The sequence below is a fragment of the Oncorhynchus mykiss genome, chromosome 3 (genome assembly GCF_057628025.1).
Source record: "Oncorhynchus mykiss isolate SJ-2025 chromosome 3, ASM5762802v1, whole genome shotgun sequence".
Taxonomy (NCBI): domain Eukaryota; kingdom Metazoa; phylum Chordata; class Actinopteri; order Salmoniformes; family Salmonidae; genus Oncorhynchus; species Oncorhynchus mykiss.
Window position 1 is genome coordinate 52,374,837 of NC_143024.1, and position 23,320 is coordinate 52,398,156.

The 23,320-nt window shown below is 42.9% G+C and overlaps 1 protein-coding gene across 1 annotated transcript in view; it reads left to right on the forward strand.

Moving 5' to 3' along the window:
- The window catches only part of dnah7 (dynein, axonemal, heavy chain 7), a 230,777-nt gene extending 208,619 nt beyond the window's left edge, over positions 1-22,158 (forward strand). The window contains exons 64-67 of the mRNA XM_021596897.3: positions 4,342-4,494; positions 11,427-11,604; positions 12,322-12,425; positions 21,122-22,158. Coding sequence (XP_021452572.3) covers positions 4,342-4,494; positions 11,427-11,604; positions 12,322-12,425; positions 21,122-21,328 — 642 coding nt within the window. The 3' untranslated portion in view covers positions 21,329-22,158. The remainder of the gene's footprint in view (positions 1-4,341; positions 4,495-11,426; positions 11,605-12,321; positions 12,426-21,121) is intronic.
- Positions 22,159-23,320: the final 1,162 nt, after the last annotated feature.

Sequence of the window (23,320 nt, forward strand, 5' to 3'; positions counted from 1 at the left end):
TTGTGGGTTCGATTATAGGCTCAAAATGGCCAGAAACAAAGAACTTTCTTCTGAAAACCGTCAGTCTATTCTTGTTCTGAGAAATGAAGGCTATTCCATGCGAGAAATTGCCAAGAAACTGAAGATCTCATACAACGCTGTGTACTACTCCCTTCACAGAACAGCGCAAACTGGCTCTAACAAGGATAGAAAGAGTGGGAGGCCCCGGTGCACAACTGAGCAAGAGGACAAGTACATTAGAGTGTCTAGTTTGAGAAACAGACACCTCACAAGTCCTCAACTGGCAGCTTCATTAAATAGTACCCGCAAAACACGTGTCTCAACGTCAACAGTGAAGAGGCGACTCCGGGATGCTGGCCTTACTCAAGGGCACATCAACAGATGTTTATATCTAGTTGGCTCAGGGATTCAAACCAGTGACCTTTCAGTTACTGACCCAACGCTCATAACCACTAGGCTACAGCTCAACACCATAGTGCCCTTCAATCTCATCACTAAGCTCAAATCCCTGGGACTGAACACCTCCCTCTATAACTGGATCCTGGACGGGCCACCTCCAGCTGGTGAGGGTAGGTAACATGTCTGCCAAGCTGACCCTTAACATGGGGGCCCCTTAGGGATGAGTGCTTAGTCCCCTCCTGTAACCCCTGTTCACCCACGACTGCATTGCCCGCACGAAATCAACACCATCATTAAGTTTTCTGATGCCTATAGGGAGGAGGTCAGTGACCTGGCAGTGTGGTGCCAGGACAACCGCCTCTCCTTCAACGTCAGCAAGACAAAGGAGTTGATCGTGGACTACAGGAAACAGAGGGCCGAGCCCGCCCCCATCCACATCGAAGGGCCTGTACCGGAGCGGGTCGAGGGCTTCAAGTTCCTCGGTGTTCATGTCACTAAGGACAACACATACCAACACAGTTGTGAAGAAGACACGACAATGCCTCTTCCCCATCAGGGGGCTGAAAAGATTTGGCATGGACCCTCAAATCCTCAAACAGAACTACAGCTGCACCATTGAGAGCATCTTGACTAGCTGCATCACCGCTTGGCTTTGCAACTGCTTGGCATCTGTCCGCAAGGCACTACAGAGTGTAATTTATACGGCCCAGTACATCACTGGGGCCGAGCTCCCATCCAGGACGCCTATACAAGGCGGTGTCAGAGGAAGGCCCAAAAAAGTGTCAAAGACTGAAGCCATCCAAATCATAGACTGTTCTCTCTGCTACCACATGGCAAGTGGTACCGATGCACCAAATCTGGAACAAACAGAACCCTGAACTGCTTCTACCCACAATCCATAAAACTGCTAAATAGTTCATCCGGGTAGCTATTTGGTTATCTCCATAGACCCCCTTTTTTCACTAACTATTTTGACGCATCACATACACTACTGCTAATTATATATATGCTGTTGCTCAGTCACTTTACCCCTTCCTATATGTACATATCTCCCTCAATTACCTCGTACCCCTGCACATTGACTCGGTACTGGTACCCTGTGTATATAGCCAACTCATTGTGCATATATTCCTCAAGTTATTCTTTTTTCATAATATTTCTTTCTACATTGTTGGAAAGGGCACGTAAGTAAGCATTTCACTCTTCGTCTACACCTGTTGTTTACGAAGCATGTGACAAATACAATTTGATAAAGTACATAAATGTGTCTTGGAAGCGCAATGACATTTCAAAGGAAGCAAATAATTTGTAGGAAACCCCTTTGTCATCATTGTGATGTCGTCAGATTGACTTTACAATACCAATAATCAAGGGTGCAACTTTGGTTTTAGAAGTGGGGGGGGACATAACCTGTCGGGGGGTCCTCCCTCAGAATTTCTGGGCATCTAAAGCTCATTTCCAGCATTTCTACCCAATCTAATATTGGACACTCTTATTGTGAATGATTAGTGAACATTATATACGCACAAATATCATACCCCCCCCCCCCCCCCACAAAAAATGCTCCTCTGTTAGTGTAATGGTGAGAGGTTGGCATGTCTAGGTTTGATATTCATGCGTCTAACTTTCTCACTCATAATTATTCATAATTATTTACTATTAATTTCTATTGGGCACAAAATAATCTGAAACACAACCAAAACAAACAGCAAATGCATCCAACAAATTTGAAGTTACAAGATTGGTGTAGTCATTGCATGCTATGAATGTGAATGAATGAATAAATGCTATGAAAGTTACCTTGCCAGCTACATCAGTCGACTAAAGAGTAGCCAGTTTCTGCTCTGCTTGCTTTTACAACTCGGAGAAAGAGCGCAACACACTGATTGCAGCTTCATCAGTTCAACTCTCCCGTGCTGGTTCAGCCAGCCTTACAGAAGCTTTGCCTTTCACACAGCCTGTCTGCCTGCTCTGTGGTGTCCGCATGGTCCTAAATCTGGCCGAAAACTTAAAACAGCCACCCAACCACTCTGAGGCATCTGCATCCTAAAGCGCACCGTTGACGCTTTTTGTATCACATTGCAATGATAAAACTGGGGGTACAAAAGTGCAATTTCAGGATGTGGGGTGACATGACCTCCCCGTCCCCAGTGATTAGTCCCCAGTTGCACCCCTGACAATAACCAAATGATTGGATAGACAAATAATTTGTAAATTAATCTAACGCAGCAGATGACAGGGTGAGTTTAGAATTCTCGAATATATGACAAAAGCAGCTTCAATTTGACTGAGACGATGTGACTTGCAACCTGACTTTTATTCCGAAAAAGATAGACTCCGATTTTGATGCACCAAGTCACTCTCATGCTTTCGAAGTATTCGGATGAAAAAACTGACTTGCGAGAAAGAGCTTTTAGATGTAGTATAACGTTAGCTAACTAGCTAAGAGTGAGGGGAGAGTACTGGACTTAACCTTAGTTAACTTTAGCATTTCTAGCTAATTATTTAACATTAGTTAACAATGTTAGCATTGCTAGCTAGTAGATTTGGCGACATCATAATGACTACAAAGTTGTTTCCTACTAATTATTTGTCTACTTTAGCAATGCCACCGTATTTTTAAGACATTAATTTAGACAAAACAATCATTTTGGGAGTCACGATGGCTGAGACGTCGGAATTTAGAATCTTCATAACAGTGGCATGATGCGACTGAGTGATTGAGGTGCAACCCATGAATACGGCTTGTTCTAAGTGCACTGGTTCAAATGGACTTGATGAGAAGTTTATTTTGAATGCGAAGGGCTAGCCACTGTTTTACCCCACTGAAAAGCAGAGCTGGGCTCAAAAGCATTCGATTCCTGTCGACTAAAGTTGTTCAAATGATAAATTCACTAGATTAAAGCGACTCTCATACTCCATGATCTATACCCTCAAAGCCTAATCCAACAACATAAACGTAAACAAGAAAGATATAAACATTGGAGCCTATACATCCCATGAGAGAACACATTTAGTGTTCTTCAGTCTTCTATTCAAGCGCTGGACTAATCTCTGCCTAGATCCTACTCTGTGTGAATGCCTCAGCACTGAGGTCGGTACTCGAGAGGGCACCCTCTGTGTCTTAGTGGGCCCTAGTAATCGCTTCAGAGACAAACACTAGCTCTAGGGAGCCTCCTTTAGGGTTTTGTCACTGTAGAGTTCCCACACTGAGTGTGTTACCCTTATAATCTGTTTGGTAGGGGTTTTGAACTAAGTCCCTGTCTCAGCGAGTCGACTATTCAGATGAAGCTCCAGTCCTGTGGGGTTAAAGCAGGAACGGGATGATGAGTAGGGTTATCGGGAGGTGACAGTGATTTGAGTGGAGTGGAGCCTCTTGCGTAGCCTTTCTCAAGTACCCGTTATTTGGCTGTCACATCTCTGGAGAGATGTTCTAAATGGACAAGCCTAGATCTCTTCCTGGCTGCTACACTCCACAGTCTGGGACTCTCTTCTTCCTGGATCTGAGATGGGCTATAGTGTTCACTGTTCCGCATACCTACTGTACATAGGACTTTAAGAAATTTGTGTTTCGCTTTGTGTATACAGTATGTATGGGTATTTTGATTTATGTATTATTTAGGCTAGCCCACTATAACTCCCGAGTGGCGCAGCGGTCTAAGGCAAGGCATCTCAGTGCTAGAGGTGTCACTATAGACACCCTGGTTTGAATCCAAACTGTATCACAACTGGCCGTGATTGGGAGTCCCATAGGGCGGCGCACAATTAGACCAGCGACCTTCTGGGTTTGGCTGATGTAGGCTGTCATTGTAAATAAGAATTTGTTCTTAACTGACTTGCCAAGTTAAATAAAAAATAAAATATCTGCAATGTATTGCTATACCTCTTGTCTTAACTGTGTTTCTCTCTCTCTGTGTGTGTGTGTGTGTGTGTGTGTGTCAGGGCCTGGTGGTGATGTCTGGTGAGCTGGAGGAGGTGGTGAACAGCATTCTGAAAGGTCGTATCCCTGGCATGTGGATAAAGAAGTCCTACCCCAGCCTCAAACCCCTGGGCAGCTACGTCAATGACTTCCTGGATAGACTCAAGTTCCTACAGGTACATGCTCCGTGTGAAGTTTCCCCTAGGTAGTGAAGAATGGCGCCGGAGGGGATGGCTGCCATTTTAAGGGCTCCTAACCACTTGTTTTTTTCTCGCATTGTTGTAACTTATTTTGTACATCATGTCGGTGCTACCGTCTCTTATGACCGAAAATAGCTTCTGGATATCAGAACTTCTGGATGAGCTCCATCCGAGACCATCCTACCAACGGGACATTAAAAACTGTAATATCTTATGTTTCATCGAGTTGTGGCTGAATGCCGACATGGATAATATACAGTTGGCTGGGTTACCCGTGTATCTGCAGGACAGAACAGCTACGGCCAGTAAGGGGTGGGGGTGTGTGTCTGTTATTTGTTAATAACAGCTGGTGCGCAATGTCTAATATTAAGCTAGTCTCGAGGTATTGCTTGCCTGAGGTAGAGTACCTCATGTTAAGCTGTAGACCACACTATCTACCAAGATATTTTTCATCTATATTTTTCGTAGCCGTCTATTTACCACCACAAACCGACGCTGGCACTAAGACCGCACTCAACGAGCTGTATAAGGCCATGAGCAAACAAGAAGTGGCGCTCCTAGTGGCCGGGGACTTTAATGCAGGGAAACTTAAATCCTTTTTACCTTATTTCTACAAACTCTAGACCACCTTTACTCCTCACACAGAGACACATACAAAGCTTTCCCTCACCCTCCATTTGGAAAATCTTACCATCATTTTATCCTCCTGATTCCTGCTTACAAGCTGAAACTAAAGCAGGATGTACCAGTGACTTGCTCAATACAGAAGTGGTCAAATTACATGAATGCTACGCTATAGGACTGTTTTGTTAGCACAGCCTTTGAATATGTTCCGGGATTTGTCAAATGTCATTGAGGAGTATACCACCTCAGTCACGGGCATCATCAATAAGTGCATCGGCGACGATGTCCCCACAGTGACCGTACCTACATATCCCAACCAGAAGCCATGGATTACAGGCAACATCCGCACCAAGCTGCCACTTTCAAGGAGCGGGACACAAATCCGGCGGCTTATAAGAAATCCAGCTATGCCCTCTGACAAGCCATCGAACAGGCAAAGCTCCAATACAGGAATAAGATCGAATCGTTCTACAATGGCCTCTCGCTCGTTGGTTGTGGCAGGGCTTGCAAACTATTACAGACTACAAAGGGAATCACAGCCAAGAGCTACCCAGTGACACGAGCCTACCAGATGCGCTAAATAACTTCTATGCTCGCTTCAAGACAAGTAACACTGAAACATGCATGAGAGCGTCAGCTGTTCCAGACGACTGTGATCACGCTCTCCGCAGCCAATGTGAGTAAGACCTTTAAACAGGTGAACAGTCACAAGCCCGCAAGGCTGTGTACTCTAGGCATGCGCTGACCAACAGGCAAGTGTCTTCACTGACATTTTCAACCTCTCCCTGTCTGTGTCTGTAATACCAACATGTTTCAAGCAGACTACCGTAGTCCTTTTGCCTAATAACACTAAGGTAACCTGCTTAAATGACTAACGACAGGCACTCACGTCTGTAGCCATGTAATGCTTTGAAAGGCTGGTTATGGCTCACATCAACACCATTATCCCAGAAACCCTAGACCCACTCCAATTCGCATAACGCCCCAGCAAATCCATCAAATGATGCGATCTCTATTTCACTCCACACTGACCTTTCCCACCTGGACAAAAGGAACACCTATGGAGAATGCTATTCATTCACTACAGCTCAGCGTTCAACACCATAGTGCCCTCAAAGCTCATCACTAGGCTAAGAACCCTGGGACTAAACACCTCCCTCTGCAACTGGATGCTGGACATGCTGACGAGTCGCCCCCAGGTGGTAAGGGTAGGTAACAACACATCGGCCACACTGATCCTCAACACGGGGGCCCCTCGGGTGCAAGCTCAGTCCCCTCCTGTACTCCCTGTTCACTCATGACAAAAGTAATAATAAAAAGTAACTCAAGAAGAATAACAATAACGAGGCTATATACAAGGGGCACCACTACTGCTACAGTGTGCGGGGGTACAAGTTAGTTGAGGTAATTTGTGCGTCTAGGTGGGGGTGAAGTGACTATGCATAGATAATAAAAAACAAGTCGCAGCAGTGTACTAAAAGGGAGGGGGAGTCAATGTAAATTGTCCAGTGGCGATTTTTTGGGTCCTTAATAAGTCTACCCTCTCCTTTTTCGAACATTCTGTTAAAAATCGCGCAACATTTCAGCGTCCTGCTACTCATGCCAGGAATATAGTATATGCATATGATTAGTATGTGTGGATAGAAAACACTCTGAAGTTTCTACAACTGGTTAAATCACGGCTGTGACTATAACAGAGCGTGTGTTTCATCGAAAAGCGCAAGAAAAACTGGTCACTGAAAACTGAAAAATATATCCATGCGCCACTTGCATGAATTATTTAAGGAGCACCAAAATTAATAGGGCCAAGGATGCAATTCCTACAGCTTCCACACGATGTAGCCAAAAACGTAATTTTCATTGACAAAAATCCTATGTGCCATGACAAATAGATCCGTCATTCCATCCAGCCTACAGCAATCGATTTTGGAAGAGAGAAAAATGGACATTGTTTTCTTGAGTAGCTGCTATTGAATACAGATCGCCCAGTGATCAATTTGATCGCTTATTAACGTTTACAAATACCTAAGGTTGGGTTACAAAAGTAGGTTGAAGTGTTTTGTCAAAGAATATAGGCAACTTATATAATTTTTAAAAATTACGTTGCGTGTTGGAAGAGAGCTTTTTTCCTGAACCAGACAGGCTATACAAATGGATATTTTGGGCATACATGGACGGATTTAATCGGGAAAAAGACCCAATTGTGATGTTTATGGAACATATAGGAGTGCCAACAAAGAATATCATCAAAGGTAATGAATGTTTTATATTTTATTTCTGCGTTTTTGTGTAGCGCCGGCTACGCTAATTCTTTTGTTTACGTCCCCTTCAGGTATATTGGGGTGTTGCATGCTATCAGATAATAGCTTCTCATGCTTTCGCCGAAAAGCATTTTAAAAATCTGACTTGTTGGCTAGATTCACAACGAGTGTAGCTTTAATTCAATACACTGTATGTGTGTTTTAATGAACGTTTGAGTTTTAACGAGTACATTTAGCGTAGCGCATTTGCATTTCCAGGTGCCTACTTGAGACGTCTGCGTCTCAAGTAGGATCAACAGGTTAACTTGGCGCTCCAGTACTGCTTGCCGTGTGGTTGCAGAGAAAACAGTCTATTACTTGGGTGACTGGAGTCTCTGACAATTTTATGGGCTTTCCTCTGACACCGCTGTCGTGTCTTTGGCTATGCCGGATTAAGTGATATGACATGCTATTCTATAAAATGTCTCTGTAATTAATATTACCTGATTAAGCTAATCAGGTAAATGTAATTAACTAGAATGTCGGGGCACCACAAAATAATGTTTATAGAGCTGTTATCTTCCGAACAAACTCTTAAAGGCCTAGTAATCTTTCACATCAGTAGCAGTCAATATTTAAGCTTCACTTTATTCAGTCTCATCTGAAAGTTGTAAATTCTTGGTTATCTTCACGAACCCTGGCTAACAAGTTGAATCAGCAATACAACATTTGGTTACATTTTTTATTTACTAAATACCTAAATAATCACACAGAATTACATCTACACAGAATGGATCATACATTGATTACAAATGATGTCATAAAGGAAAATATTCCCTAGCGGACAGAACAGATATGACGGCTGGTTACACAAAGAGAGGGAGTTGGGTTTTGAATGAAAGAGCGGGAAGACTGAGTAACAAAGGGAGAAGCTATGCTGTCGTAAATACAGAATCTTATGCATTCTAAATAACCGCCCATTTGGAAATAGAAAATGCAAGGAATATTTACTCTGAGCTGCGCTTCAATAGGTTGGTCGTAGATGAGAGGCCGGGTTGCCCAGCAGGGATCTCTTGTCCTTTGAAGAAAGTCTCTGCTGGTAAACTGGATACATTGTAGTATCGTTGTGTGTGTTAGACTGGATACGTCGTCCGTCCTTTCCTAGCCCACGTTTACAGCGGCTGCTGCTAACTCAACGGCTAGGAGGTATCACTTCTGGAGTGAATAAGAGTTCAAAGTTCATACCAAGTTACCATACAGCTTGTGCTATATTCTGGCTGGTATAGTCAAAATTCATCCTTTCGGCGTGTCGATCGTCACTTTGAACACGATGCTAATTTCGTTAGGTTATTATCTGAGCCCTTTTAACGTAGGACCGTCGTCCTCACGTCCTCGGAACAGAAAGTTGAATTTTCATCAACGGGTTTATATAGTGCTAAAAGAAGGGTATGTTTCATAGGGGCGGCAGGGTAGCCTAGTGGTTAGAGCGTTGGACTAGTAACCGGAAGGTTGCGAGTTCAAACCCCCGAGCTGACAAGGTACAAATCTGTCGTTCTGCCCCTGAACAGGCAGTTAACCCACTGTTCCCAGGCCGTCATTGAAAATAAGAATTTGTTCTTAACCGGTTAAATAAAGGTAAAATAAAATAAAAAAATAAAATAGTTTACAACCAAAGTCTGTTCACTTGGGCGGGGCCTCTGAGTGAGCAGAGTTTCTCTATGACAAACCATTCTCTCATGTAAGAAGCTAAAATTACATTTCATTTTTTCACAAATAGTTTCATATTTAAACATTTAAATTGCACAACAATTCCATGTGAATCTGATAACTAGAATGTGTCGACTTTCCAAGATACAGTTTGTCATCCTGTCATTTGTAATAATGTCTCAGACAACAACTGATCTGAGATCACATTCATTAAGTACCAACGCATATTTTCAATTGGTTGGATTACCGAGGTATGGTTATGTTTCCCACCTTTCGATGTTACCAGATTCTCTACGTTACAAAGGCTTTACAAGAGTCAACTCTATAAAGTAGAGAGAAAGAAAAGGGCAAAGGTATTTATGGGGTCATAAACCTCCCCCAACAGGCCAACGTCATGACACCGCCTATTGTATAGGTCCTGGATGGCAGGAAGCTTTGCCCCAGTGATGTACTGGGCCATTCGCACTACCCACTGTAGCACCTTACGGTCAGATGTCGAGCAGTTGCCATATCAGGCGGTGAAGCAATCAAATCAAATGTTATTTGTCACATACACAATCAGTCAGGATGCTCTTGATGGTGCAGCTTTAGAAACTTTTGAGGATCAAAAGGTTTTGTCATGCCCTCTTCACGACTGTCTTGGTGTGTTTGGACCATGACAGTTCATTGGTGATGTGGACACTCTCGACCTGCTCCACTACAGCCCCATCGATATTAATGGGGACGTGTTCGGCCCGCCTTTTCACCGCCTGGTATGGCAACTGCTCAGCCTCCGACCGCAAGGCACTACAGAGGGTGGTGGGTACGACCCAGTACTTCGCTGGGGCCAAGCTTTCTGCCATCCAGGACCTCTATACCAGGCAGTGTCAGAGGAAGACCCTAAAAATTGTCAAAGACTCCATCCACCCTAGCCATAGATTGTTCTCTCTGCTACCGCATGACAAGCGGTACTGGAGCGCCAAGTCTAGGTCCAAGAGGCTTCTAAACAGCTTCTACCCCTAGCCATAAAACTCCTTAACATCTAATCAAATGACTATTTGCATGAACCCCCTCCCCCTACGCTGCTGCTACTCTCTATTATTATCTATGCATAGTCACTTTAATAACTCTTCCTACATGTTCATATTACCCCAACACCGGTGCCCCTGCACATTGACGCTACTGGTATCCCCTGTATATAGCCCGGCTAATGTTATTTTGCTGCTGCTCTTATCTCTTACTTGTTTGGGATATTTTTTAAAACTGCATTGTTGGTTAAGGGCTTGTAAGTAAGCATTTCACTACCGAGTTCCCAACTTCATTACAATAACTGTTCGCCGGGAGCTGTCCATGGCCGAGCAGCCGCACACAAGCCTAAGATCACCATGCACAATGTCAAGCATCCACTGGAGTGGTTTTAAGCTCACTGCCATTGGACTCTGGAGCATTGGAAACGCATGCTCTGGAGTGATCAATCACTCGTCACTATTTGGCAGGCTGACTGACGAATCTGGGTTTGGCGGATTCCAGGAGAATGCTACCTGTCCTAATACATACTGTAAAGTTTGGTGGAGGAGGAATAATGGTCTAGGGCTGTTTTTCATGGTTTGGGCTAGGCCCCTTAGTTCCAGTGACGGTGCGAATGTATCAGGTTTCAAGGTAAGATCCAAGTGCAAGTGTTTATTGTAACCACGGGGCAGGCAAACGACAGGTCAAGGCAGGCAGGGCTCGATAATCCAGAGCTGAGGCCAAGGTACAGGACGGCAGGCAGGGTCAGGTCAGGCAGAGGTCGGTAATCCAGAGGTGGAACAAAGGTACAGGACTGCCGGCAGGCTCAGGTCATGCTGGCGGGTACAGTCAGGATAAGCAAAGGTCAAAAACCAGGAGTACGAGAAAAAGAGAGACTAGGGAAAATTAGGAGCTGAGACAAAATGCTGGTAGGCTTGAACAAACAAGAATAACTAGCAACAGAGACAGAAAACACAGATATAAATACACAGGGGATAATGGGGAACACCTGGAGGGAGGTGGAGACGAGCACAAGGACAGGTGAAACAGATCAGAGGGTGACAGATTGAGATTTCGACGAGCACATGTCCACATACTTTTGGTCAAGTAGTGTACTTTAAACTTCGACTATTAGCAGGAGGCGACTGTTGGATATTGTGTTGCTCCTGTTGACAAGGCTGTTTCTGACCTTCAGTCTGCCTTTATTGTTTTTTACAGAAAACCTTTACCTCATGAGGGGATAGGTAAACGTTCATACTGCACTTGCAATGTATCAACCTTTAATTGCCGCCGACCTTAGTTTGCATTTGCATTAAGCCTTTGTGCTGTGCTCCATTCGTCCCTCTGTAGGACTGGTATGAACACGGGACTCCGGCAGTATTCTGGATGTCAGGCTTCTTCTTCACCCAGGCCTTCCTGACGGGAGGCCAGCAGAACTATGCCCGCAAACACACCATCCCCATCGACTTGCTGGGCTTCGACTTTGAGGTGCTGGATGACAAGGAGTATCGCCAGCCCCCCGAAGACGGTGAGACAGACAGAGGGTGGAGGGATGGAAGGGTGAGAGAGGGCGGGGAGAAGTAAAAGGGTGAAGTAGAGAAAGAGATGAGGGATGTGATTTCTCCTGATTAATCAGGAATTCCTGCTTTTCTGACACAATCCTCCATTCATTGAAACTGACCTATTCCTGAGCCAAAATCCTGCTTTTCCAGTTTGTCCTGATCACATCCAGAGCAGTTTTAGAGAGGGCAAGTAGGAAGGGAGAGAGAAAGGTGATGGAGAGAGTCTGAAAGGGAAAGGTTAGCGCGAATGGTGGGTAGCAAGAGACTAGAGAGAGAGTATGGAAAGAAAGGGAGGAAGGTAATGATTGGAGAATAAGAGAGAAAATAAATCGATACGGAGAGAGAAAGAGGGACGCTCCCCTCTGTCCCCAGCCCTGCATCACCCTCTCAAAGGAAATTATTTAAATTCATATGAAATAAGCCATTGAATTTGTTAGAAATGTGTTCAAAACATTTTGTATCATGTTGTACTGCAACCTCTCCATCAGTCCCCTGCTGCTCTTTCATCAGTTTGCTATTGGCTTCAAGATTGGAGGCCACAGTTACACTCGAGTACAATATTAAAATTGTACTCTGTGCATCATGTTGAAATTGTACTCTGGTGTGTGTGTGCGTGCGTCAACAGGTGGTGTGCTAGGTATCGTGCTAGGTATCATGTATCTGATTGTATGTGTGTTTCTCAGGTGTGTACATTTATGGGCTCTACCTTGACTGTGCACGTTGGGACAGAAAGACCAAGCTCTTGGCTGAGTCCTACCCCAAAGTGCTACACGACGCCATGCCTGTGGTGAGTGACTCATCACAAGCTCACAACTTACACCTTAAGCAATACACATACAAATTTGCAACAAACATTTATTTATTTTACCTTTATTTAACTAGGCAAGTCAGTTAAGAACAAATTCTTATTTTCAATGACAGCCTAGGAACAGTGGGTTAACTGCCTGTTCAGGGGCAGAACTACTAGTTACTAGTCCAATACTCTAACCACTAGGCTACCCTGCCGCCAAATGACTTGTCATTCCTGGGTGAAAGATCATCTTAAACTATTTTTAGTGGTTCACAACGAAGCAAAACCTATTGTTATTCTTAGATTTTTTTTCTTTGACATAGTCAAATAACTCAAGAATATACTGGTAACTCTTTTTCTAATTTGGCACACAGAAAGTAGAGGACATGAGTAACTTGGTCAAAAAGAATGGTGCCGATTGACCTATAGGTTCAGTGTTATAAGCAGTCTAACGTAAAACCCTCATAGAGTTGAAGTGTGAAGTTTACATACACCTTAGTCAACTACATTTAAACTCCGTTTTTCACAATTCCTGACATTTAATCCTAGTAAAAGTTCCCTGTCTTTGGTCAGTTAGGATCACCACTTTATTTTAAGAATGTGAAATGTCAGAATAATAGTAGAAATAATTATTTATTGCAGATTTTATTTACTTCATCACATTCCCAGTGGGTCAGAAGTTTACGTACACTCAGTTAGTATTTGCTGGCATTGCCTTTAAATTGTTTAACTTGGGTCAAACGTTTCGGGTAGCCTTCCACAAGCTTCCCACAATAAGTTGGGTGAGTTTTGGCCCATTCCTCCTGACAGAGTCAGGTTTGTAGGCCTCCTTGCTCACACACGCCTTTTCAGTTCTGCCCAGACGTTTTCTATAAGATTGAGGTCAGGGCTTTGTGATGGCCACTCCAATACCTTGACTTTGTTGTCCATAATCCATTTTGCCACAACTTTGGAAGAATGCTTGGGGTCATTGTCCATTTGGAAGACCCATTTGCGACCAAGCTTTAATTTCCTGACTGATGTCTTGAGATGTTGCTTCAATATGTCCACATAATTTTCCTGCCTCATAAAGCCATCTATTGTGTGAAGTGCACCAGTCCCTCCTGCAGCAAAGCACCCCCACAACATGATGCTGCCACCCCCGTGCTTCACGGTTGGGATGGTGTTATTCTATTTTTTGTTTCATCCGACCAGAGGACATTTCTCCAAAAAGTACGATCTTTGTACCCATGTCCAGTTGCAAACCGTAGTCTGGCTTTTTTATGGGGGTTTTGGATCAGTAGCTTCTTCCTTGCTGAGCGGCCTTTCAGGTTATGTCGATACAGGACTTGTTTTACTGTGGATATTGATACTTTGTATCTGTTTCCTCCAACATCTTCACAAGGTCCTTTGCTGTTGTTCTGAGATTGATTTGCACTTTTTGCTCCAAAGTACGTTAATATCTAGGAGACAGAATGCTTCTCCTTCCTGAGCGGTATGACGGCTGTGTGGTCCCACAGTGTTTATACTTGTGTACTATTGTTTGTGCAGATGAACGTGGTACCTTCAGGCGTTTGGAAATTTCTCCCAAGGATGAACCAGACTTGTGGAGGTCTACACTTTTTTTTTTTTAGGTCTTGGCTGATTTCTTTTGATTTTCCCATGATGTCAAGCAAAGGGGCACTGAGTTTGAAGGTAGGCTTTGAAATACATCCACAGGTACACCTCCAATTGACTCAAAGGATGTCAATTAGTCTATCAGAACCTTTGAAAGCCGTGACATCATTTTCTGTTTTTTTCTAAGCTGTTTAGGAGCGCAGTCAACTTGGTGTATGTAAACTTCTGACCCACTGGAATTGTGATACAGTGAATTATAAGTGAAATAATCTGTCTGTTAACAATTGTTGGAAAAATTACTTGTGTCATGCACAAAGTAGATGTCCTAACTGACTTGCCAAAACTATAGTTTGTTAACAAGAACTTTGTGGAGTGGTTGAAAAACGAGTTTTAATGACTTCAACCTAAGTGTATGTAAACTTCCGACTTCAACTGTATCTACTGCCACGTTTCACCTATAGTAACATTGTATGTATGTCCATTTCTTCATACTGAACAAATTTGCGTCAAGGATTTCAGATTTTACTTGTTCATTTAAATCCTGTTTAAATCTACTTCACAATGGCCTATTAACTTTAAATGTTTTAGGGTCATCAAAGTTACCATGATGAACCATAATGACAAATCAAAAATCTGATTTTACGTATCCTTTTATACTAATGTAAATGCATTAGGGATGGGCACGGTTTTTCAAATATTCGAACGGACATTAATATTCTAATTCTTGGAGGAGTATAGATTTTTTAGGAGAAGAAATCATAGGCCTATTTTAACAATGAAAAGGCTTTCTCTCAAATTAAATGAATGATCTATGTGACATTGCTACACGCAGGGTGTCACAATCGTTGATGTAAAGATTGTCGGACCAATGCGCAGCGTGCGTAGAGTTCCACATGTTTATTTAAATGAAACTCACAGAAAACAATAAAGTGCAAAACGAAACATGAAGCTAATGTATTGCTCGCGGGCAACTATACATAGACAAGATCCCACAAAAACCCAGTGGGAAAAGGCTGCCTAAATATGATCCCCAATCAGAGACAACGATAGACAGTTGCCTGTGATTGGGAACCATACCAGGCCAACATAGAAATAAAAAAAACTAGAGTACCCACCCTACTCACACCCTGACCTAACCAAAATAGAGAATAAAAAGGCTCTAAGGTCAGGGCGTGACAGTACCCACCCCCCCCCTCCAAAGGTGCAGACTCAGGCCGCAAAACCTGACTCTATGGGGGAGGGTCCGGATGGGCATCTAGCCTCGGCGGCGCTCCGGTTCGGGATGTAAACCCCGCTATGCTCACGGATCCCTCCGCTTATGTGGAACCGGACCGTAGATCGTCGCCGGGGACTCCGGACCGTAGATCGTCGCCGGGGAGTCCGAATTGGGAACCATCGCTGAAGACTCTGGACTGGGAACCCTCGCAGAAGGCTCTGGACTGGGAACCCATGGATCGTCGATGGATGCTCTGGGCCATGGATCATCGCTGGCTGCTCCGGGCCATGGATCATCGCTGGAGGCTCCAGGCCATGGATCATCGCTGAAGGCTCCGGACTGGGAACCGTCGCTGGAGGGACTGCCGACTGTCGCTGGAGGGTCTGGACCGCCAACTGTCGCTGGAGACTCTGAACTGCAGACTGTCGCTGGAGGCCTGGTGCGTGGAGCTGGCACAGGGCGTACCCGGCTGGGGAGACGCACTGGAGGCCGTGTGCAAGGAGCCGGCACAGGACGTACTGGGCTGTGGAGGCGCACTGGAGATCTGGAACGTGGAGCTGGCACAGGACGTACTGGGCTGTGGAGGCGCACTGGAGGTCTGGAACAGAGCTGGCACAACATCTCCTGGAGAGATGACAACCTTAGCACGGCAAGTGCAGGGAGCTGGCACCCTGACCTAACCAAAATAGAGAATAAAAAGTCTCTCTAAGGTCAGGGCGTGACACAGGGATATACCATGATGTTATAAATTCTTAATTTAATAAAACAACAAACTTTGAATGTAGTTTTTATAATGCATGCCATTTGTTGTTATTGTTGACCAACAAAAGTGGTAGGCTGTTGTTTAATCTGAATGGAGTTGTTGTAGACAAGGACAGGAAATGCAGCAAAATATTTTCAACTAGGCTAGCTGGCAAACATGGCTGGCTTGATGCTGTAAAGACAGGCACTGCCAGATGGGATGATAGATAACCTTAGGCATTACAAGTGTCTAAATAGCACTAGTCAGTGGCTACGTTTTATATTATGTGAATGGTGAAATTATTTAAAATGACCCTTTCCCCCTTTTTGTTCCATGCTGGCTGAAGACCTGGCTGAAGACCTTGCTAACCAGTAACACCAGACACAGATTGAAGGGGAAACATAGATTAATATTGTAAACGTTTAATTATATTTGCTGACACAGTAACATTTTGTCAACAGTAGAGTAGCTATCTAGCTATATAAACTATGCCCTTTTGCAATCATGCCTTCTCTGACATTAGCAAATAAGCAAATATAATGCTACCATTGGTGTATTATAATGTATGGTGATGTAACCCTATTCCCTTATTAATCTCACCTCCTGAATCCAAGTGTTTGACATGGGAGTGGGAACCAGTAACTTTATGATAAAACTTTATCAATGTAGAAGCAACAGTCATTTTTCATACTTCGATCTGGTTTCATCCAAATATCATCATATTTCATGAAAAACATGATTTGGACTGTTTATTACCTTTAATAGCTCCCTATGTAGGGTGCATAAACCACTGCCAATTCCCCAAAAGCTGTGATATATGAAGGGTGACATAATATTTTCTGATGACATAATATGCTTAACCTACAATTCTGTGAATAATTTAACACCTTTATATACAGTGCATTCCAAAAGTATTCAGACCACTTTACTTTTTGCACATTTTGTTATGTTACAGCCTTATTCTAAAGTAGATTAAGTTTTAAAAAAATCTACACACAATACCCTATAATGACAAAGTGAGTGTATAAAAATAAATAACAGAAATACCTTATTTACATAAGTATTCAGACCCTTTGCTATGAGCTCAGGTGCATCCTGTTTCCATTGATCATCCTTGAGATGTTTTGAACAACTTGATTGGAGTCCACCTGTGGTAAAATCAATTGATTGGTCATTGGTCTATATAAGGTCCCACAGTTGACAGTGCATGTCAGAGCAAAAAACCATGAGGTCAAAAGAATTGTCCATAGAGCTCAGAGAAAGGATTGTGTCGAGGCACAGGTCTGGGGAAGGGTACTAAAACATATCTACAGCATTGAAGGTCCCCAAGAACACAGTTACTTCCATTATTCTTAAATGGAAAAGGTTTGTAACCCCCAAGTCTCTTCCTGTTGGGCGCACGGCCAAATTGAGCAAGTGGTTAGAGCTTTGGGCCAGTAACCGAAAGGTTGCTGGATCGAATCCCTGAGCTGACAAGGTAAAAATCTGTCATTCTGCCCCTGAGCAAGTCAGTTAACCCACTGTCCCCAGGCGCCGAAGACGTGGATGTCGATTAAGGCAGCCCCACGCACCTCTCTGATTCAGAGGGGTTGGGTTAAAGGCAGAAGGCACATTTCAGTTGAAGGCAATCTCCAATCGGGGGAGAAGGACCTTGGTCAGGGAGGTGACCAAGAACCCGATGATCACTCTGAAAGAGCTCCAGAGTTCTTCTGTGGAGATGGGAGAACCTTCCAGAAGGACAACTATCTCTGCAGCACTCCAACAATCAGACCTTTATGGTAGAGTGGCCAGACGGAAGCCTCTCTTCAGTAAAAGGTCCATGACAGCCCACTTGGAGTTTGCCAAAGCATGGTGGTGGCAGCATCATGCTGTGGGGATGTTTTTCAGCGGCAGGGACTGGGAGACTAGTCAGGATCAAGGGATAGATGAACAGAATAATGTACAGCAAGATCCTTGATGAAAACCTTATATATAAGTTACATATTATATATGATTAGAAAGGTAATTTCATGAACTTTCAGAAACACTTGTCAACGTTTCAAATATATCTAGGTTTCCTTTTTAAAGTAATGTATACAGGTAATTCTGATATGCACCCAAGAGGTCAAAGGTGAAAGTTCTGTTGACCTGAATGTGTAGAATTGCATCAAATTTTATTGGTCGCATACACATATTTAGCAGATGTTATTGTGGATGTAGTGAAATGCTTGTTTTCCTAGCTCCAGCATTGCAGTAATATCTAACAATTCACAGCAATACACACAGATCTAAAAGTAAAAGAATGTAAATAGAAATATATACATTTTAGGACAAGCAATGTCCGGAATATATATATGTGATGGGATGTATAGACATTATGGACAGGATGAAGATAGAATATTTAGTATATCTGTATATATACAGCAATAGTTGAATAGGATGGCATTGACTAGAAAACAGTATATACAAATGAAATTAGTAAAACAGTGTGTAAACATTGTTAAAGTCCCATTTATTAAAGTGACCAGTGATTCCATGTCTATGTACATAGGGCAGCAGCCTCAAAGATGCAGGGTTGAGTAACCGGGTGGTGGTCGGCTAGTGACAGTGAGTAAGTTAAGGGGAAAGGGAGATAACTAGTCAGTTGTACATCTGAATACATTCAACTGAAATGTGTCTTCCGCATCCTCTGAATCAGAGAGGTGCAGGGGGCAGTCTTAATCGACATCCACATCATCTGCGCCCGGGGAACAGTGGGTTAACTGCCTTGCTCAGGGGGTGAACTACAGATTTTTGACTTGTCAGCTTGGGGATTCGATCCAGCAACCTTTCGGTTACTGGCCCTACGCTCCTACCTACCAGGGTACTTGGTGGAGGCCGGCTAGTGAGGGCTATTTAACAGTCTGATGGCCTTGAGATAGAAGCTGTTTTTCAGTATCTCGGTCCCAGCTTTGATGCACCTGTACTGACCTCGCCTTCTGGATGATAGCGGGATGAACAGGCCGTGTCTCGGATGGTTGATGTCCTTAATTATCTTTTTGGCATTCCTGGGACATCGGGTGCTGTAGGTGTCCTGAAGGGCAAGTAGTGTGCCCCCGTTGATGCGTTGGACAGACCGCACCACCCTCTGGAGAGCCCAGCGGTTGTGGGCGGTGCAGTTGTCGTACCAGGCGGTGATATTGCCCGACAGGATGCTCTCAATGGTGCATCTGTAAAAGTTTGTGAGGGTCTTAGGGGCCAAGCCAAATTTCTTCAGCCTCCTGAAGTTGAAGAGGCACTGTGTGGGTGGACCATTTCAGATTGTCAGTGATGTGTACGCTGAGGAACTTAAAGCTTTTCACTTTGTCCACTGTGGCCCCATCAATATGGATGGCTTTCGACCTTCATCCCTCCCGAAGGTTGTAGCGATGAGACAAAATAGTAACTACTAGCAATTGGATACCACGAAAATGGGGAGAAAAATAAATAAAAAGTTATTTCCCGGCTATATGTAATAACACAAAAAACGTTCTGGGCTAATAGTGTAAGAAATAACACAAAATAATAAAAAATACTGCAAGGTTGCTTAGGAACTAGAAGCAGAGCTGCCATGTCTTTCGGCACCAACTTAATTCGATCTGAACATGTGTCTGATGGATAGCTGTGAATCTAAGCTTCCTAATGATTTATGATTAAAGGGTATACATGAACAATAAATTGTTGAATACTGACATTGTCATAGGGTAAAATACAGTTAAAGTCGGAAGTTTACATACACCTGACCCAAATACATTTAAACTCAGTTTTTCACAATTCCTGACGTTTAATCCTAGTAACACTTCCCTGTCTTAGGTCCGTTTGGATCACCACTTTGTTTTAAGAATGTGAAATGTTAGAATAATAGTAGAGACAATGATTTATTTAAGCTTTTTGTGGTACAGTGCGGTGTGTTTGAATCCTGGCCTGTTAAGATCCTGATGATGTTTGTTCCAAATTATTCAGTATCTACTGGGTTTCCATTTCATGTCAGGACAATGTCTCCATCTTCCCTCGATGCATAGCGTTATATTAACATAAGCCTCACAGTGATTTCAGAGGATAAAGATTCATGCATTATTTTCCCATTAATTCCACCGGGCATAGAGAGAGAGGGATAATATCTTCCCATGTATCAGTGGACCCAACTGTAGTAAAACTGAGCAGATTCTATCTATATTCTGTGTCTTAACTCCTATGAGGCAGCTCTTTTTATCAGACTACAATACCCTGTAGGTGCCAAGGAGAGTACAAACAACAACAAACGGCAGAATAAAAAATTCTGCTCCGTTGTTCAACCCGGGAGATTGTTCCCAGCTTTGTGTTCAAAGCTCTAACTCAGGGCCTCACCCAGCCGCATCAATTTCAGCCCAAACATGGCAAGCGGAATAACAAAGTTTGTCCTCTCTTATCCTCCCCTAGTTTTCTAGCGAGGTTCTTAATTACAACTTGATATGGTGTATGAATAGTGTATTAAGTAAGACATTAAAATAGATTGCTAGTGGCAGATTCCTGCAAGAATCTTCCAGACAAAGTATAACTGATTGCTTTGTACGTTTTCTCAGTTGTTTTTCCCCCCCTCTTCTTCTTTGCCCTCACAATGCCGGCTGTTGAATAATGCACAAGCATTTTCTTTTTAATATTCAGACATTTCAGGGCAATCTTATTATCAAAATTTGTTTTGACAACAGCAGAACTTTATTAAAAATGTGTTTATTATTTGTGGGGAAAACACAACACTGTCAGATTTGAAATGCAAATCTAACCAGCAGCTCCTGCTATCAAATTGGATGAGGATTTCACAAACTCACTTTTGTGAGAAGTTGAGTGTTCCAGTTTATCCCTTTTTGTTTTACCAGACCTGCTAATGTACCTGAGGGACTCACTCTCTCACTACTATTGTATCAAATGTTATGTCACCAAATTTCCAACTGGTTTAATTGTTTAATTCTCTGATGTTGTCCCAACTTTCTTCCTCACATCCATTCTCCATTCCATTTCCTAAAACCATTATCCCCCTTGTCTTTTCTCCTCATCATTGTCCTCTTGCCTACTCCTCCTCATGTGGACATCATCCCCTTCTCTGCCTGTACCCTCTCTCTCCATTCTTATCCTCCATCCATTCTTCCCTCTCCTGCCCCCCAGATGTGGCTGAAACCCATCAAAAGGCAGGACATCCCCCAGCGTATGTGCTACCTCTCCCCCGTCTACAAGACTGGCGAGCGTCGCGGCACACTCTCCACCACTGGCCACTCCACCAACTACGTAATCGCCATGGCGCTCAACTCGGACGTGCCCGCCGAGCACTGGATCAGACGAGGGGTGGCGCTGCTTTGCCAGCTCAATGCATAGACTTCCCCTATGCTCTGTTTTGCATCTACTATTTATCCAGTTTTATGTAAGAAGAGTTATGAAAAGGATGTTCTCTGGCTTGTTTTTTTTTCCCACGCAGTGCTTCATGAATGTATTGCTGAGAATAATTTGTAATTATATTTTACTTTGATGGGCTACGGAAGCATATACAAAAGCACAAGTGATGAGGATGAGCCCAAAACCTCAGATGCAGCGCCTCCATACCCACAAGCACTGGACATTGAACCTTTGCATGTTTCCATAGCCTTGTATTACATAATTGAACATCAGCCTTAAAATCTTAAAATTCGACACAGCTGATTACACAACAGCTGAGTGTTTCAACATTTTGATTAGTCTGCCAACAATGATTCCCATTACATTTTCACAGTAATTCTTAATTTCTATGATGCATCTGTACATAGAGCAACATTTTAGAGCAACAAAACCTTCTTTAAACTAATCAAATTTTGTTTCAAATTCTCCAATGACAGATACAAACACAGATTGTTCTTATTCTATCTTGTTCTGAGGGCAGCGCTGCAGAATCAAATGTGATCAGAGATGGGTCATTTCACCACTAGAGTGCCTTTTTTGCTAGGGTAATTTGGTAACAAAAAAAAAAGTTCAAATCCATAAAAAAACATGTTTTCCAATCTCAAGAATTTAAATTAAGAAAATATACTATAGTAGGTGCCAATTAAAGTAACAGGGTTGAAGTTTAAAAAAAAATGTAAATCAACGATAACTACCCTTGTGACAAGGGATGAAGGGAAGATTGTTGTGTGCAACAGGGATAATTTGACATTAAAAATGTAATTGTTAAAACATTTCTAGTCGATCTATTCTAATGAGAGACAAACATAAATGAATACTAATCTTAAAAAATGACTTGGCTCACATCAACACCATCATGCCGGAAACCCTAGACCCACTCCAATTCGCATACCACCCCAACAGAGCCACAGATGACGCAATCTCAATCCACACTGCCCTTTCCCACCTGGACAAAAGGAACACCAATGCTGTTCATTGACTACAGCCCAGCGTTCAACACCATAGTGCCCACAAATCTAAGGACCCTGGGACTAAAAGGTTTAAAGCCGACCTCAGTATGGCAGAAGATGTTAGCAGAAAATAGGATCCCCCCATTGTAGTGAATGGAAAAATTGCAATCTTCGTGGTCAATCTTCATGTAAATAAAACAATTTTTCGAAAACAATCATGGAACCAATAATTGCTTCTAATGCACCAGATGTACTGTATATCCTTGAACTGATTATTTTAAAATCACACACAAGAGAAAGATAATGGCAGCCTGCAGTAACCCATTCGGCCTTTGACTTGAGTAACTCAATGAGAGGTGGCAGCAATTTTGCAACTAGTTTGCAACGTCACTTCCTGGTAGCTCAAACTGCCCATGTTATGTCCCTAAGGTTGCATTTACACAGCCCAATTCTGATCTTTTCTCCGACTAATTGGTCTTTTGACCAATCACATTAGATCTTTTCACATCAGATATTTTTCAAAGTTGATTTGATTGGTCAAACTAATATCTAACAACTCACAACAATACACACAGGTCTAAAAGTAAAATAATGGATTTAAGAAATATATAAATATTAGATGGACCAATGTCGGAGTCCGGAGTATAAATAATATAGTACCAGTCAAAAGTTTGGACAAACCTACTCATTCAAAGGTTTTTCTTTATTTGTACAATTTTCTACATTGTAGAATAATACTGAAGACATCAAAACTATGAAATTACACATATGGAATCATATAGTAACCAACAAGGTGTTAAACAATTCAAAATATATTTGAGATTCTTCAAAGTAGCCACCCTTTGCCATGATGACAGCTTTGCACACTCTTGGCATTCTCTCAACCATCTTCACCTGGAATGCTTTTCCAACACTCCAACACTCTCCTGCTTGTTCAAATAGCCCTTACACAGCCTGGAGGTGTGTTTTGGGTCATTGTCCTGTT